Source organism: Formica exsecta, unplaced genomic scaffold (genome assembly GCF_003651465.1).
Source record: "Formica exsecta isolate Colony F162 unplaced genomic scaffold, ASM365146v1 scaffold1676, whole genome shotgun sequence".
NCBI lineage: Eukaryota > Metazoa > Arthropoda > Insecta > Hymenoptera > Formicidae > Formica > Formica exsecta.
In genome coordinates this window covers 21,521-33,734 of record NW_021848992.1, presented here as the reverse complement: position 1 = coordinate 33,734, position 12,214 = coordinate 21,521, and the positions used below count along the sequence as shown (strand labels likewise).

At 32.2% G+C, this 12,214-nt stretch overlaps 2 protein-coding genes across 8 annotated transcripts; one reads left to right on the top strand and one right to left on the bottom strand.

The window, feature by feature from the left end:
• Window positions 1-3,588: 3,588 nt before the first annotated feature.
• On the bottom strand, window positions 3,589-7,842 carry LOC115233262. Of its 3 annotated transcripts, XR_003883765.1 has the most exons (6): window positions 7,714-7,842; window positions 7,569-7,618; window positions 7,096-7,293; window positions 5,378-5,672; window positions 4,629-4,857; window positions 3,589-4,543 (listed from the first exon to the last, which is right to left on the bottom strand). XR_003883765.1 is itself a non-coding variant. In XM_029803571.1 (4 exons), the coding sequence occupies exons 2-4, from the start codon at window positions 5,464-5,466 to the stop codon at window positions 4,502-4,504; spliced, it is 360 nt and encodes a 119-aa protein (XP_029659431.1). In that variant the 5' UTR covers window positions 5,467-5,672; window positions 5,939-6,093; the 3' UTR covers window positions 3,589-4,501. The 3 variants fall into 3 exon arrangements, 1 of the variants encoding a protein (XP_029659431.1); XR_003883764.1 differs by having other exon boundaries at window positions 7,569-7,841; XM_029803571.1 differs by lacking the exons at window positions 7,096-7,293; window positions 7,569-7,618; window positions 7,714-7,842 and adding an exon at window positions 5,939-6,093.
• A 629-nt stretch (window positions 7,843-8,471) lies between these two features.
• On the top strand, window positions 8,472-12,196 carry LOC115233259. 5 transcript variants are annotated; one of them, XR_003883760.1, is made up of 5 exons: window positions 8,472-8,738; window positions 8,824-8,931; window positions 9,512-10,848; window positions 10,937-11,083; window positions 11,197-12,196. XR_003883760.1 is itself a non-coding variant. In XM_029803568.1 (4 exons), exons 2-3 carry the CDS (start codon window positions 8,860-8,862, stop codon window positions 10,778-10,780), a joined length of 1,341 nt encoding a protein of 446 aa, XP_029659428.1. In that variant the 5' UTR covers window positions 8,472-8,738; window positions 8,824-8,859; the 3' UTR covers window positions 10,781-10,828; window positions 10,937-12,196. The 5 variants fall into 5 exon arrangements, 2 of the variants coding, with proteins under 2 accessions (XP_029659428.1, XP_029659427.1); XR_003883759.1 differs by having other exon boundaries at window positions 10,937-12,196; XR_003883758.1 differs by having other exon boundaries at window positions 9,512-11,083.
• Window positions 12,197-12,214: the final 18 nt, after the last annotated feature.

The window sequence follows — 12,214 nt, the reverse complement described above, 5'->3', positions numbered from 1 at the left end:
ATGCTAGAACCGACAAAACATTTTTGTTCTCATCATAATGTATATATACACACAAATGTTAATAATAATTTCTTTTCCTGCACTGCATCTCTCGAATCAGCTCGTAAAAGTGCAGCAGATGCTACATATTACACAACTGATGAAGAAAGACTGGGGCGAGGCCACAGACAACATGTTTCATATAATCGCTTCAGCACCGAAGAAGAAGACTACGATTATTCTCAAATTCGAAAACATAATATTTCAAATATGTATTACAAAAACATTTTACAATGCGTATTTTTTATTTACCTCTATCAATTACTCTCATTCATTGATTTTGCTAAAACTTTGCATATTTATAAAGAAATAGATAACATTATTTGATACATGTTTCTTGTATAACTATGCTATTTTTTAAATGTGAAGTGAAATAATCACTATATTTTGATAAGTTTTGTTTATAAATAATTTTAAACGATGCTAAATGAAAAAAAATATTGTAATATATTATTTAGTTTTAGTTGAATATTTCAAAGGGATATAAAAATATTTGAAAGTTACTGCATAGTACAGTTACAGCTCAGTTCGAAAAAATTGTATATGAAGTATTATGATCATTTTTTTATAGGTATGACAAATTTCATCTTCATCGACAAAAAACACTTATAAAAGTTTTATTATTCATTTTTTTATTGCAATTCTAAAAATATAGTACCATAGTAGTTTCTGTGTGAAATGGGAAATCAACACTATGCACGAATGTTTTAATTAGAAATATTTTTTTTAGAAATCCTTATTTTATATGTATTATTGTATTAAGCTTGTGTCCACGATGCTTTAGAGATATATATGTATTATAGAGAAAACATATTTAAAATTGTGTCTCAGATATCTATTAATGTTTAACAATGTTACCAATATTATGTAATATTGATTATGCTTTGATTATAAAATATTATTGATTTCTTTATACAGAAAAGCATCCAAACACGAATACTATCGTATCAGCATTGCCATCATGTTCTGATAACTTTGGATCAAATAAGACTACAGATGTCTTGCAAGTAAATGGTATAAGTGAATGCAATCATATTGCAACCTATCATCATGGTACTTGATTATAATATTTAATATTGCATAAATTGTAGCATTTATTACTTTCATAAATATATATTTCCAGAAAATGAAAATAATACAACATTGCAAAGATCTGAAGATAGAACATTGCGAAGATCTGAAGATCAATTTTTAAAACCCGATGAAATACCAATAATAATAGAAGGAATTAATTCCAAGTAAAACTAAACAAAATTTTATTATACGTAATATAATTTTGTTTAGTTTTGCTTAGAATTAATTCAATGATCTATTATTTGTGAAAGTCGCATTTGTTTAAGAATATTAATGTAATAATTATATAATTATTTTATAACTAATAAAATAACTTGTATATAACAGTTCAACAATATACGTTTCAGTTTTATAACTTTTCGCTAAGTTGCATTACGATTATATAACATTTTCATAACTTCTCTTATGATTATATAACATTTCGATTACATTTTATATTTATGTTATATAATTATAATTTTCTGCGAGTGGGAAATTACAACTAACGTGTATATTACTTATAACGTACACGTTATATTAAGTGTTACATTCCGTTATATCATAACAATTTAATTGTTATATATCTGTGTTTGCTGGGATATGATTTTACATGAATTTATAACTTTCTGCGCGAAGCGAGGTCCATCTCATATCGCCCTGTGCTTCGGACGCGAAACTAAATCGGAAATAGGTTCGGGTTACGTTATACCTTCCGGAAGTGGAGCCCCCCCCGTAGGGGGGGGCGGAACCCACTGTGTCCACGCATATACTTTACAATGCGAAGCGAGGTTCATCCCATATCGTCCTGTGCTTCGGACGCGAAACGAGGATTATAATTAAACGATTTCACATGGGTTTGCAACTTTCTGCGCGAAGCGAGGTCCATCTCATATCGCCCTGTGCTTCGGACGCGAAACTAAATCGGAAATAGGTTCGGGTTACGTTATACCTTCCGGAAGTGGCGAGATATTTGCTAATGTAAATAATTATCACAATTATTATACTTTTTACCATTTTCTCTTAAAAAATGACTTTCTCGTAGAAATCGCCAAAATTCCTTTTAGGGGCTTTTATTTTAACCTGAAAGGGAGCTTTTCACAAAGTTTCATCGAAATCGGAGACGGGCTTTTTTCTGAACTTTATCCAATAATAATATTCGACCGCACATGATCCAATCTGGCCATATATAATTAGATAACCTCGTATATGACCATACCCAGCACACACGGATATATAATGGTTATATTATCATAATAAAACGAAATGTAACACGCAGTTTATAAACTTCAACACAGGGGACAGCTTTCGCTAACCAATTTAGGCAAGCAATGATTCGTATCAATGCTCTACGAAGCCTGGAGAATGCTTACAGCACCTTCGATGAAACAGCTGTCGTTTATAAACTTCAACACAGGGGACTGCTTTCGCTAACCAATTTAGGCAAGCAATGATTCGTATCAATGCTCTACGAAGCCTGGAGAATGCTTACAGCACCTTCGATGAAACAGCTGTCGTTTATAAACTTCAACACAGGGGACTGCTTTCGCTAACCAATTTAGGCAAGCAATGATTCGTATCAATGCTCTACAAAGCCTGGAGAATGCTGCAACAAGATATTTGAAAAAAATTATCGATATTTGCACATAATTATGGTTTATAATTTAAAATGATAAAGCGCTAACTATCCACCTCAAAATGTAACAAAATAGCATATTATACGAAGAATTTATATTGCAACGTGGAGCATAACCTAGATTTTTCGGATAGCAATTTTGCAAGATTTCGAACAAATATTAGTAGAAAGAATAATATAGATCAATTTACTTTAAAATGTTGTGTAGAAAATGTTTTGTATATATATTAATAGCTGATTATTTATAAAGACGGAAAAGATTACCTTTGATATAAATTATCCACGAAAATTCCGTGCAAATCAGATGAACGGCAAACCGGGAAGAGCTATTTCTTCTCAGCAACATGGCTTCTACATATACACAATTACACACACACAGGATACGGAAATACTTGTTGCGCGGCAAAATTTAAAAGTGACGCATATTACAAAATATGTTATATAACATTAAAGTAATGCTAACGCAACGTTTGTTATATAACATGTAATATTTCCATTGTATTGCTGTTATATTGTTATAACCAGTAAATACCAAAAATATATAACAGTTTTAAAACACAGTTATATTGCAGTTACAAAAAAAAATAATGTAACATCAACATTAATAACGTATAACTTCTGTTATATTACGTGTTACTTGTAGGTTATATAATAATTATAATCTGTGTTTGCTGGGTATTAATTCATGTATGTTTTGACATGATTAAATACGATTGTATCTAGTCATTTATCGCTATATTCAATAATACATGATTATTCATAGCTATATAAAATTGAAATTACGAGTATATATTAGTTTACTTGTAATTTCAATTATACATTGCTAAAAACAATTAGTTTCTTAAAAAACACACATATATATTTTTTATATACGAATTGTTTTTTGAAACATAGTTATTTTTCTAGAATTTGTATTGTAATATCGTTTAAACTGAGAACTGTGTGTAAAATTTTGTTCCAAAATAAATGAATTTTACTATTTCGAAATAAATTATAACGGTAAAAAGTTATTTTATACGATTGATTGTAATGAAAATATGCTACCGGTGGTATGAACGACAGAGAGGTGTTGAAATTAATGGAAATTTTCATGCAATATAATTTGTTTGAAAATATTACATATAATTTCGGCTCGGACATACGATTAATATAATTGTTTATAAAAAAGAGCATTTTTTACTTATAACATTTACGACTATAATAAAAATTAGGACAATATGTATGAAAAGAAAAAATGTGGTGAATCATAAACAAACCTCTCATGTTTTATAATTTTCTAAAAGTAAAAGTAACGCAAAATGAAAAAGTACAGTAGAAGTCATAAATAAAAATTGGTAAAAATAAGTACGGCATGTATAGGGATAATGAAATGAACTATCTACGTCATTCTTATAATACCAGCTTTACCTGTTACATATTGGTTCAGAAATGCATCGTTATTTAGCCTCATTGCGAGTAGCTTTCGAACGACCGACGGTAAAAACAAACGCGTCCTCAATGTCATATTGTCAACGAGACAATGCCTGTCACCACCTACCCCCGGAAACAAGTTTGCTCCACATATCACATAATGAAATCACTATAGGTCTTCTTCATGTAAATCTCTACTTAACATATTTGTACTTTTTGTGACTTTGAATACTTAATAATTAAACAATCACAGAAAAAAAATAGATATGTGTAAGGTAACCAGTAATTATACTCTATTTTTTCGTTCTTGAGATTTTATCTCGACCAATCTCTGACCCATCGACTTCTTTATGTCAGCCGTTGAATTCACCGTCCATTGCCTTTTTTCGGCAATTGTTTTGGAGTATTCTGTAAATAAAATTTGTGAATAAAATAGAGTAAGATCCGAGAGAAGGTGTAATCATAAAAAACTCGAAAAGAATTGATACGTTACGTATAATAGCATTTTTTGCTCGTCGATGCATAGGTACAACTGCTTCCTGTTGACGCTCCTTCCCTTGCGCACGGCCCGGTTGACCAGTGAGGGTACATTTAAGAAGGGCTTCTTTTTTAAAAACTGCTTCAAGAAGCTTGTGCGCAATGTGGGTTGCTTGCGACGAATTCGATAAGGCGTATTGCAATATCCTTTTTTTGCAGAAAATATTTTTTTGCAAGTGCACCATCTGAAAATATATGAACAAAGCAAAGGAAATGTTACCGCAAAATAATTATGAATTAAAACACAGTTGACTCAGAAAAATTGATCAGTAAAAAATATATTTATTAGAATTAATTGAGTTGCAGATATTAATAGTTGCAATGAAATATTCTCATAAATTGAATTGTACGACTATATATATAATTGGGTCTACCGATATTTTAAATTTGAACATTTTTTATTGAAGAAAAATATCAATGTGAACTGTGCAAACATATTACACATTAGATCAAACAAAAATTTTATTACAGTCAAAATTTTGAAGCTACTTGAATAATTTCCTTCCTTCTAGAAATGTTATCAATCAAAAAAGAAATGTTAATATCATTAATCCTGGGTACAATTATTACCTTATATAAAGAAATAAATAGACTTCGAATTATATTCAATATAGATCTTAATATTGGTGTGAATAAAAATAATATTTATTTGAGTAATTGCATTAGATACTTTTGAATGAACTATTTTATCGTTTATGCACTCACTGAGTCGTTGCCAAAATTTGGCCCAAGCAGTTGTTCATCCTCATCGAGATCATCAAATTTGTCATCGTCTGATTCGTAATTTTCACCATTATGTTTTAATATTTGACGTGATGGCTGTTTCTGCGGAAAGTTTCGTTTGAGTGTTTCATCGAAGATAGAAGTCTCTAACTGATACCTGGATGGAGTTGTCACTATAACATTTTCCAATGGACTTATCTGATAGATTCTTAGGTGGGCTATTTGACAAATTTAGTGTTGGGCTCGAGTTATCTGCAGTGTACAAATGAGTAGTTTCCTAAAACAATCAAAATTATAGATAAAATATAAGCAAGATATTTAAAAAAATCGAATTTAGTCTTTATACGAAGAGGTAAAATTACTTTTGAAAAAACAGCAAATATCTTAACATGATTATTTTTCATTGCAAGTTTTCAATCTAATATTTTAGATTAAATAATTTATATTTTTTCCAAAAATAATTTTTTTTCAACACATTCATATTTTAAACACATGCATGTTATAAACACATGCATATTACAAAAAAGTTGAATAATATTTGACCTGATGGTTTTCCTTAAGGTCAATATCATCATTGGTATTTGAATCTGACTCGCTGGAATCTTTTCTATTTTGTTCGGGAGTCGACCTCGACGAGATCGCCCGAAACTGAGAGAGAGACGCTCAGAGATGAGCGAGAAGCGGTGTGTAACGCGAATCCGTAGATTCGCTGGAGGATAAGGAAAATGAGAAAAGAGTCGAGTGCAGATTGTTTTAATTATTCGTTTTATTTCGAATTATAGGAGCGAGCGACGGCACGCACTCCGCGATTCCAACGGAAATCTTCAAAATGTCCTTTTACTTTCTGCCTTCGACGCGGGTCGGAAATCTTGCAGAGCTTCTTGCTAGAGGCTCTCGCGAGAACGGATATCTTGCACGCGGACGCCGGATGTTGCGAGGCAGAGGACATTCGCGTAACGGTTAACGCGCGTCGACTCTCGGACTCCACACTCTTAACAATTAACTTTCACGATGTCTTAGCACTAATTAATTAAAGAATACGAGTTGAGATGTGACCGAATTGACCGCCGCGAGACTATGACTGCGATCGTATGCGAGACAATTCGGACCGATTTGAGACGAGTAAACCTACTGCGTACGCGACACCAGCGAGAATCAGCGAAATGCGAATGCGAAAAGTCGATGAATTTCGACCGGCTCGAATCATTGTCGTAGGTAGACTAAATCGACCAACCGCGGAAACTCGCGCTCTGCCGATCTGAATAACAAGTTTTTCTGATTTCGATTCGAGAACTACTTGCTGTTTGTCACAGTTTTTCATTCTAAGAAGAATTCTGCCGATCTGAATAACAAGTTTTTCTGATTTCGAACCTTCTCGAACCAGGTGTTTGTCACAGTTTTTCATTCTAAGAAGAATGCGATCACGCACCGAGCGGGTGACCGCGACGCTGTTTGTTCTCGCTCGTGTTTTATTTTCTGAGGCAATCGTTTTAATATAACGGCGAAATTTAGAAACGAAATTTTAATGTTTCAATTTTGAACATATTTAATGTTGACTTTGAACATACTATCCTATATAATCAAACGAAATAAGATATATGAAAAAAAAGAATTTATATTATTTATATGTTCCGAAGGATACTTCTTGATAAAATAACGACACTTCTAATAGATTATCTCTTAATTTGTGAAGAGCTTACTTTTTTTTGGCTGGATCCATTTCGGCTTTCTTTTGCTTATTTCCCAAGTTATTTGACGACGAATAAATCCGTGTTTTTTTCTCAATCTTTTATTACCATTTGAAGTCATTAGGATATTTGGTGATGAATTTGCCGGTGTTTTTATATTTATCGAGGCCTGGATTTTTCTCAATTCACATTTCAGTTTCTGTTCATCATCTGACAAGAAATATATTTAAAAATATCTAAATCATGAAACAATAATTAAAAAATAATAATATAACACTTCGGCTAAGAGAATATATAGCCTTATAATTATTATATTATTATTTTTATCGAATTCAACACAGTATTTATTAAATACTGCAAGTAAAACTTGACAGCTTTGAAACTTAAATATGAATATATAAATGTTAATTAAATTTGATAATAATCTTACTTGAACGCATTAAGACTTTGCCATCATAATGTTTTTTATTGTAAAAAAATTTTACCATATCACCCGGCTTCATGGTTGCCGCGTCACAAATTGCGTAATCCTCTTCTAGAACCAGAAGAGAATTGTCTGCTGAGCACTCAATCAAGAGCATTTTTTTTAAGTTTCACAGTTTTTGAAATTATAATAAACGTATTAATTACAAACTTATAATGAAACACTTTATTGCACCAACAATATCACACGTGGTCACAGCATAAACAAAGCAATAGGGCCTCAAGTTCAAATCAGTGATGCCAGTTTCGAGACGCTGCCACGTCCGCAGCGTGTGGAAGGGATAGCGCAACAAGTGTGAACCGTGTACATATAATGCACAGAGAATTCTGCGCATTACATGTACATGGCTCACGCTTGTGTGCGCTATCCCCTCCACACGCTGCGGATGTGGCAGCGTCTCGAAATTGGCATCACTGGTTCAAGTGCCTCAACCATAGACATAGTATATCTAGACCGAGCGTTTGCCTTTATTTAAGGAGTGGGGGTAAAGATGCACGTAGGAAAGGACATACTCTGTTTCGTGCCCCTTGCGTTCTCTCTCACTCGCACGTAGCATGACGAAAGATCTTAAGACGACCCAAGACCACACTTAAGACGATCTTGGATATAAGAACGGACTATGAATACCGGCCATAGTATATCTAGACCGAGTGTTGAGGAGTGGGGGCCGATGCCCACGTAGAAAAGGACATACTCTGTTTCGTGCCCCTTGCGTTCTCTCTCGCTCGCACGTAGCATGATGAAAGAGAGCGCTATGCTCTGTGCGAGCGAGAGAGAACGCAAGAGGCACGAAACAGAGTATGTCCTTTTCTACGTGTATCTTTACCCCCACTTCTTAAATAAAGGCAAACGCTCGGTCTAGATATACTATGTCTATGGCCTCAACTGACTGTGGCTCCCTTCCTAAGTGCGAAACAAAGAACCACGCATCAGTTACGTGCGTATACATAAATTATACAGATGACCCACGTATACATGCACGCGTGTAAAAATCGCGCGAAAAAGGTTATTGCGTCATCTGCCATAAAAAATTATTTTAATCGTCGTTCAATTTTTTAATACTTTTAAACGTGCTTTTATATTCGGTCTTATTAAAGTGCGTTTATTGACATCTTTATAATACTATATACATATATTTGAGATTGTTGGAAATTTAATTCAACTTGTTAAGGTAGGCTAAAAATTAAATTAATTTATAACCTATAAAATAATATTCAGAAGTATGTATGTAATGAAAGAATAAATTTGTTTTGCAGGCAATAATTTTTAATTCAATCAATTAACTCATAAAAATGTCATCAGAACATGATGGCGAACCTCGCAAGAAAAAATATAAAAATTGGTTACAGCATGATACTGTGTCGGTACGTATATATACAATTCATATAGCATATATATATATATACATATATAAGTTCATTTAAGCAATCATGCATATTACTTAAATGAAGAATTGTGTATTTTACACTGTAGAAGTAGAATAATATGTATTTTCTACTGTAGAAGCAGTGTATCACATTTTTTTATTTGCATGAAACTATAACTCAGATTATAATAATGAAAATGGAGTTATAATATTCATCGACAATATTATTTCGATGAATATTATATAATGTTGAGGCATCTTTAAAAATTGTTTTGCATTCAATTCATTACATTTTTATAGCATATATATAATTATAGTGCGTAAACACGATATTATAGTAATCATGCAATTGTAATAAAATCATTTCTATAATTTCAGCCGAAAATAGTGATTGATTCGTAGATTTCAATCTCCTACATATTCTCCTACATAATTTAGCTTTGTAATAGTAACATTTAAATTTTCATTAGAAAATAGCAAAAAATGAGATTCTTAATATTCTTGAAGTTAAAATAGACAAATAAATTTTACAAATCTAAGATCACCTCTTCATAAATGTAATTTTTGTAAATATGCAGGTACCGCTGAGAACGATTCAACGATGGCAGTCAAATAATAATGCAGAATATGCTATTTCTATTGCTAATCATGATAATAGTAAACCAACGGCAAGCGGTTCTTCCATTAATTTCCAAGAATGCAGTTATGCTAATGATGTTGAAAATCTTGATTCTGATGACGTAACCGTATCAAGTACTTTAACTTCAGAGGATAATGGAAGTGAGGCTTTTGATATTGAGAGCAATCATGTAGACAACACAAGCAGTAGTGATAGTCTTGAAAACGAGAGTGATCCTAACGACTTCAATTATAGACAAGATAATAGCGATAATGATCATGAGCCTAGATGGCAAAATAATACGATAGATATATTATTGTATGAAAATAGTCAAATGACTATCGATGAAAGTCTTTTAACTCTCTTAGAATTATACGTAGAACATAAATGGACTAAAGCTAGTTTGAAAGGCACTTTAGAAATGTTGCATAAAATGCTATCTGATGATAACAATTTACCAAAAACCGTTTTCAAATTGTTCCAATGTATTGAAAATTTGGCACTATCGCTTAACGTTATTAAACACTTCTATTGTAAAAAATGTTTAAGTTACTGTAGTGGTGATACAAGAATACATGAATGTTTTTCGTGCAATGCAAACGTAAAAAGTATTTCTTGCTTTTTCGAAATTGACATCTGTAAACAGATAAAATATCTATTCGAAAAACGAAATATTGCTGACAAATTAAAAGCGCTATCGTCAAGTTCTGACAATGGTCAAATTAATGATATTACGGATGGTTCAGAATATGTTCGAGTTAATTCTAGAGAAGATAAACAAAAGTACGATTTAACATTGATGCTAAATACAGATAGTCTGTCATTAGTCAAAAGTGCAAAAAGTCATTGTTGGCCGCTAATGTTTATTATTTCGGAACTTCCCGAACATTTAAGGGAATCGTTTCTCATTACTATAGGATTGTGGTACGATGATTTGTGTAAACCATTAATGAACACTTTTTTAAAACCATTTTGTGCAAAATTAGAACGATGTTTTCAAGATGGTATCAGTTGGGTCCATCCACGAACAAGAGAAACGTTCATTACAAGAGTTGTAGCTCCTTTGATAATAGCCGATGCACCAGCAAGAGCCCAACTGCAAAATATTTCGAATTTTAATGGCCGATATGGCTGTAATATTTGTGAAATAAAAATGAAACGAGCCAAAAATATCAAAGGCAAAAAAACTGTCGTATCTATCCTTTTCATGATCAAGATAAAAAGCTAAGAACTGGCCAGAGAATGCAAGCTCAAGCTCAAAAAGTACTCCAAACAGGTGACGTTTATGTTAAAGGGGTAAAACGACATTCTATTATTTCAAATCTTCCTCTTCTTGATTTAGGAACGTGCTTGTTACCTGAATATATGCACTCTGTTTTATTAGGAGTAGGAAAGCAATTCGCACAATTATGGTTTACAAAAAAAAAATGAACCTTGGAGTCTAAAAAAATATATCAAAGATGTTGACAGTTTTTGTTAAATATTCGACCACCACATTTTTTCAATCGGATGCCACAGCTTATAACAGATTGTAAGTTTTATAAAGCATCAGAATATTATAATCTAATTCTTTTTTACTCACTGCCAGCAATAGTAAATCATTGGGCAGACGAATATTTACAACACTGGATTCTTTTTGTTAAGGGATTGTTTATTTTGCTCCAAGACAATATTAAAACATGCGAGCTTAAGAATGCAAAAGTTTTACTAAAACTATTCGTTAAACAAATTGAAAGTTTATACGGTGATCGTCAGTTAACATATAACGTCCATCAGCTTTTGCATCTGCCATTTGTAGTTGAACGATGGGGTCCTCTATGGGCTACCTCAGTTTTTTCTTTCGAAAATTTCAATGGATTTCTTGCAAACTGTGTTCGTGGCACAAAACATTTTGGTCAAGAAATTATTAACAATTTAAGGATCGCTCAACGTGTACAAATACTGAGAAATCGAGTTAATGATAATGCTACCAAATTATCCAAGGATAAAAAACCATCGTTACTTGGTAAAAGTATGACTGATGTCAAGTTTAACGATTCCGAGGCAGAATTATTAATTTCTAACAATGTGAATTCGCGTAGCTTAGTCATTTATGTTCAAGCGAGAATAGAAAACGAAATTTACACATCAACGATGTACAAAACTACCAAAATAAATAGTTATACGGTACAACTGAATTTAATAGATAACAGTATTATATATGGAGCTATAAGATTTTTTTTTAGATGGAAAATAACTCATTATGTTTCGTAATGAACTGTTTTAGTATTGAGCAGAGCATTGTAAAATGTTTTATCATCCGGAGGAACGGGTAAAAATAGATCATATTATACCTATTACAGAAAACAATAATTCATTGCTTTTGATAAAAATGAATTTGGTAAGATCTATGCATCACGTTATAAGAGTTGGTGACTATATTTGTAAACGACCAAATCGTTTTAAAAAAAATGTATAGATATCATCAATCACAATTTGTATACATACAGGGTGTTAGAAAAGTCTGGAAACGGTCAAATATCTCGTAAACAATGCATTTTAGAAAAAAATGTTTCAGACAAAAGTTGTATGGTTTCAAGGGGGACATAAGGTGGTGTCATTAATTTGACCTTAAATAGTTGCTTGAAGGTCACGTAAAGGTTACCTTTAATTTTTTTAATGG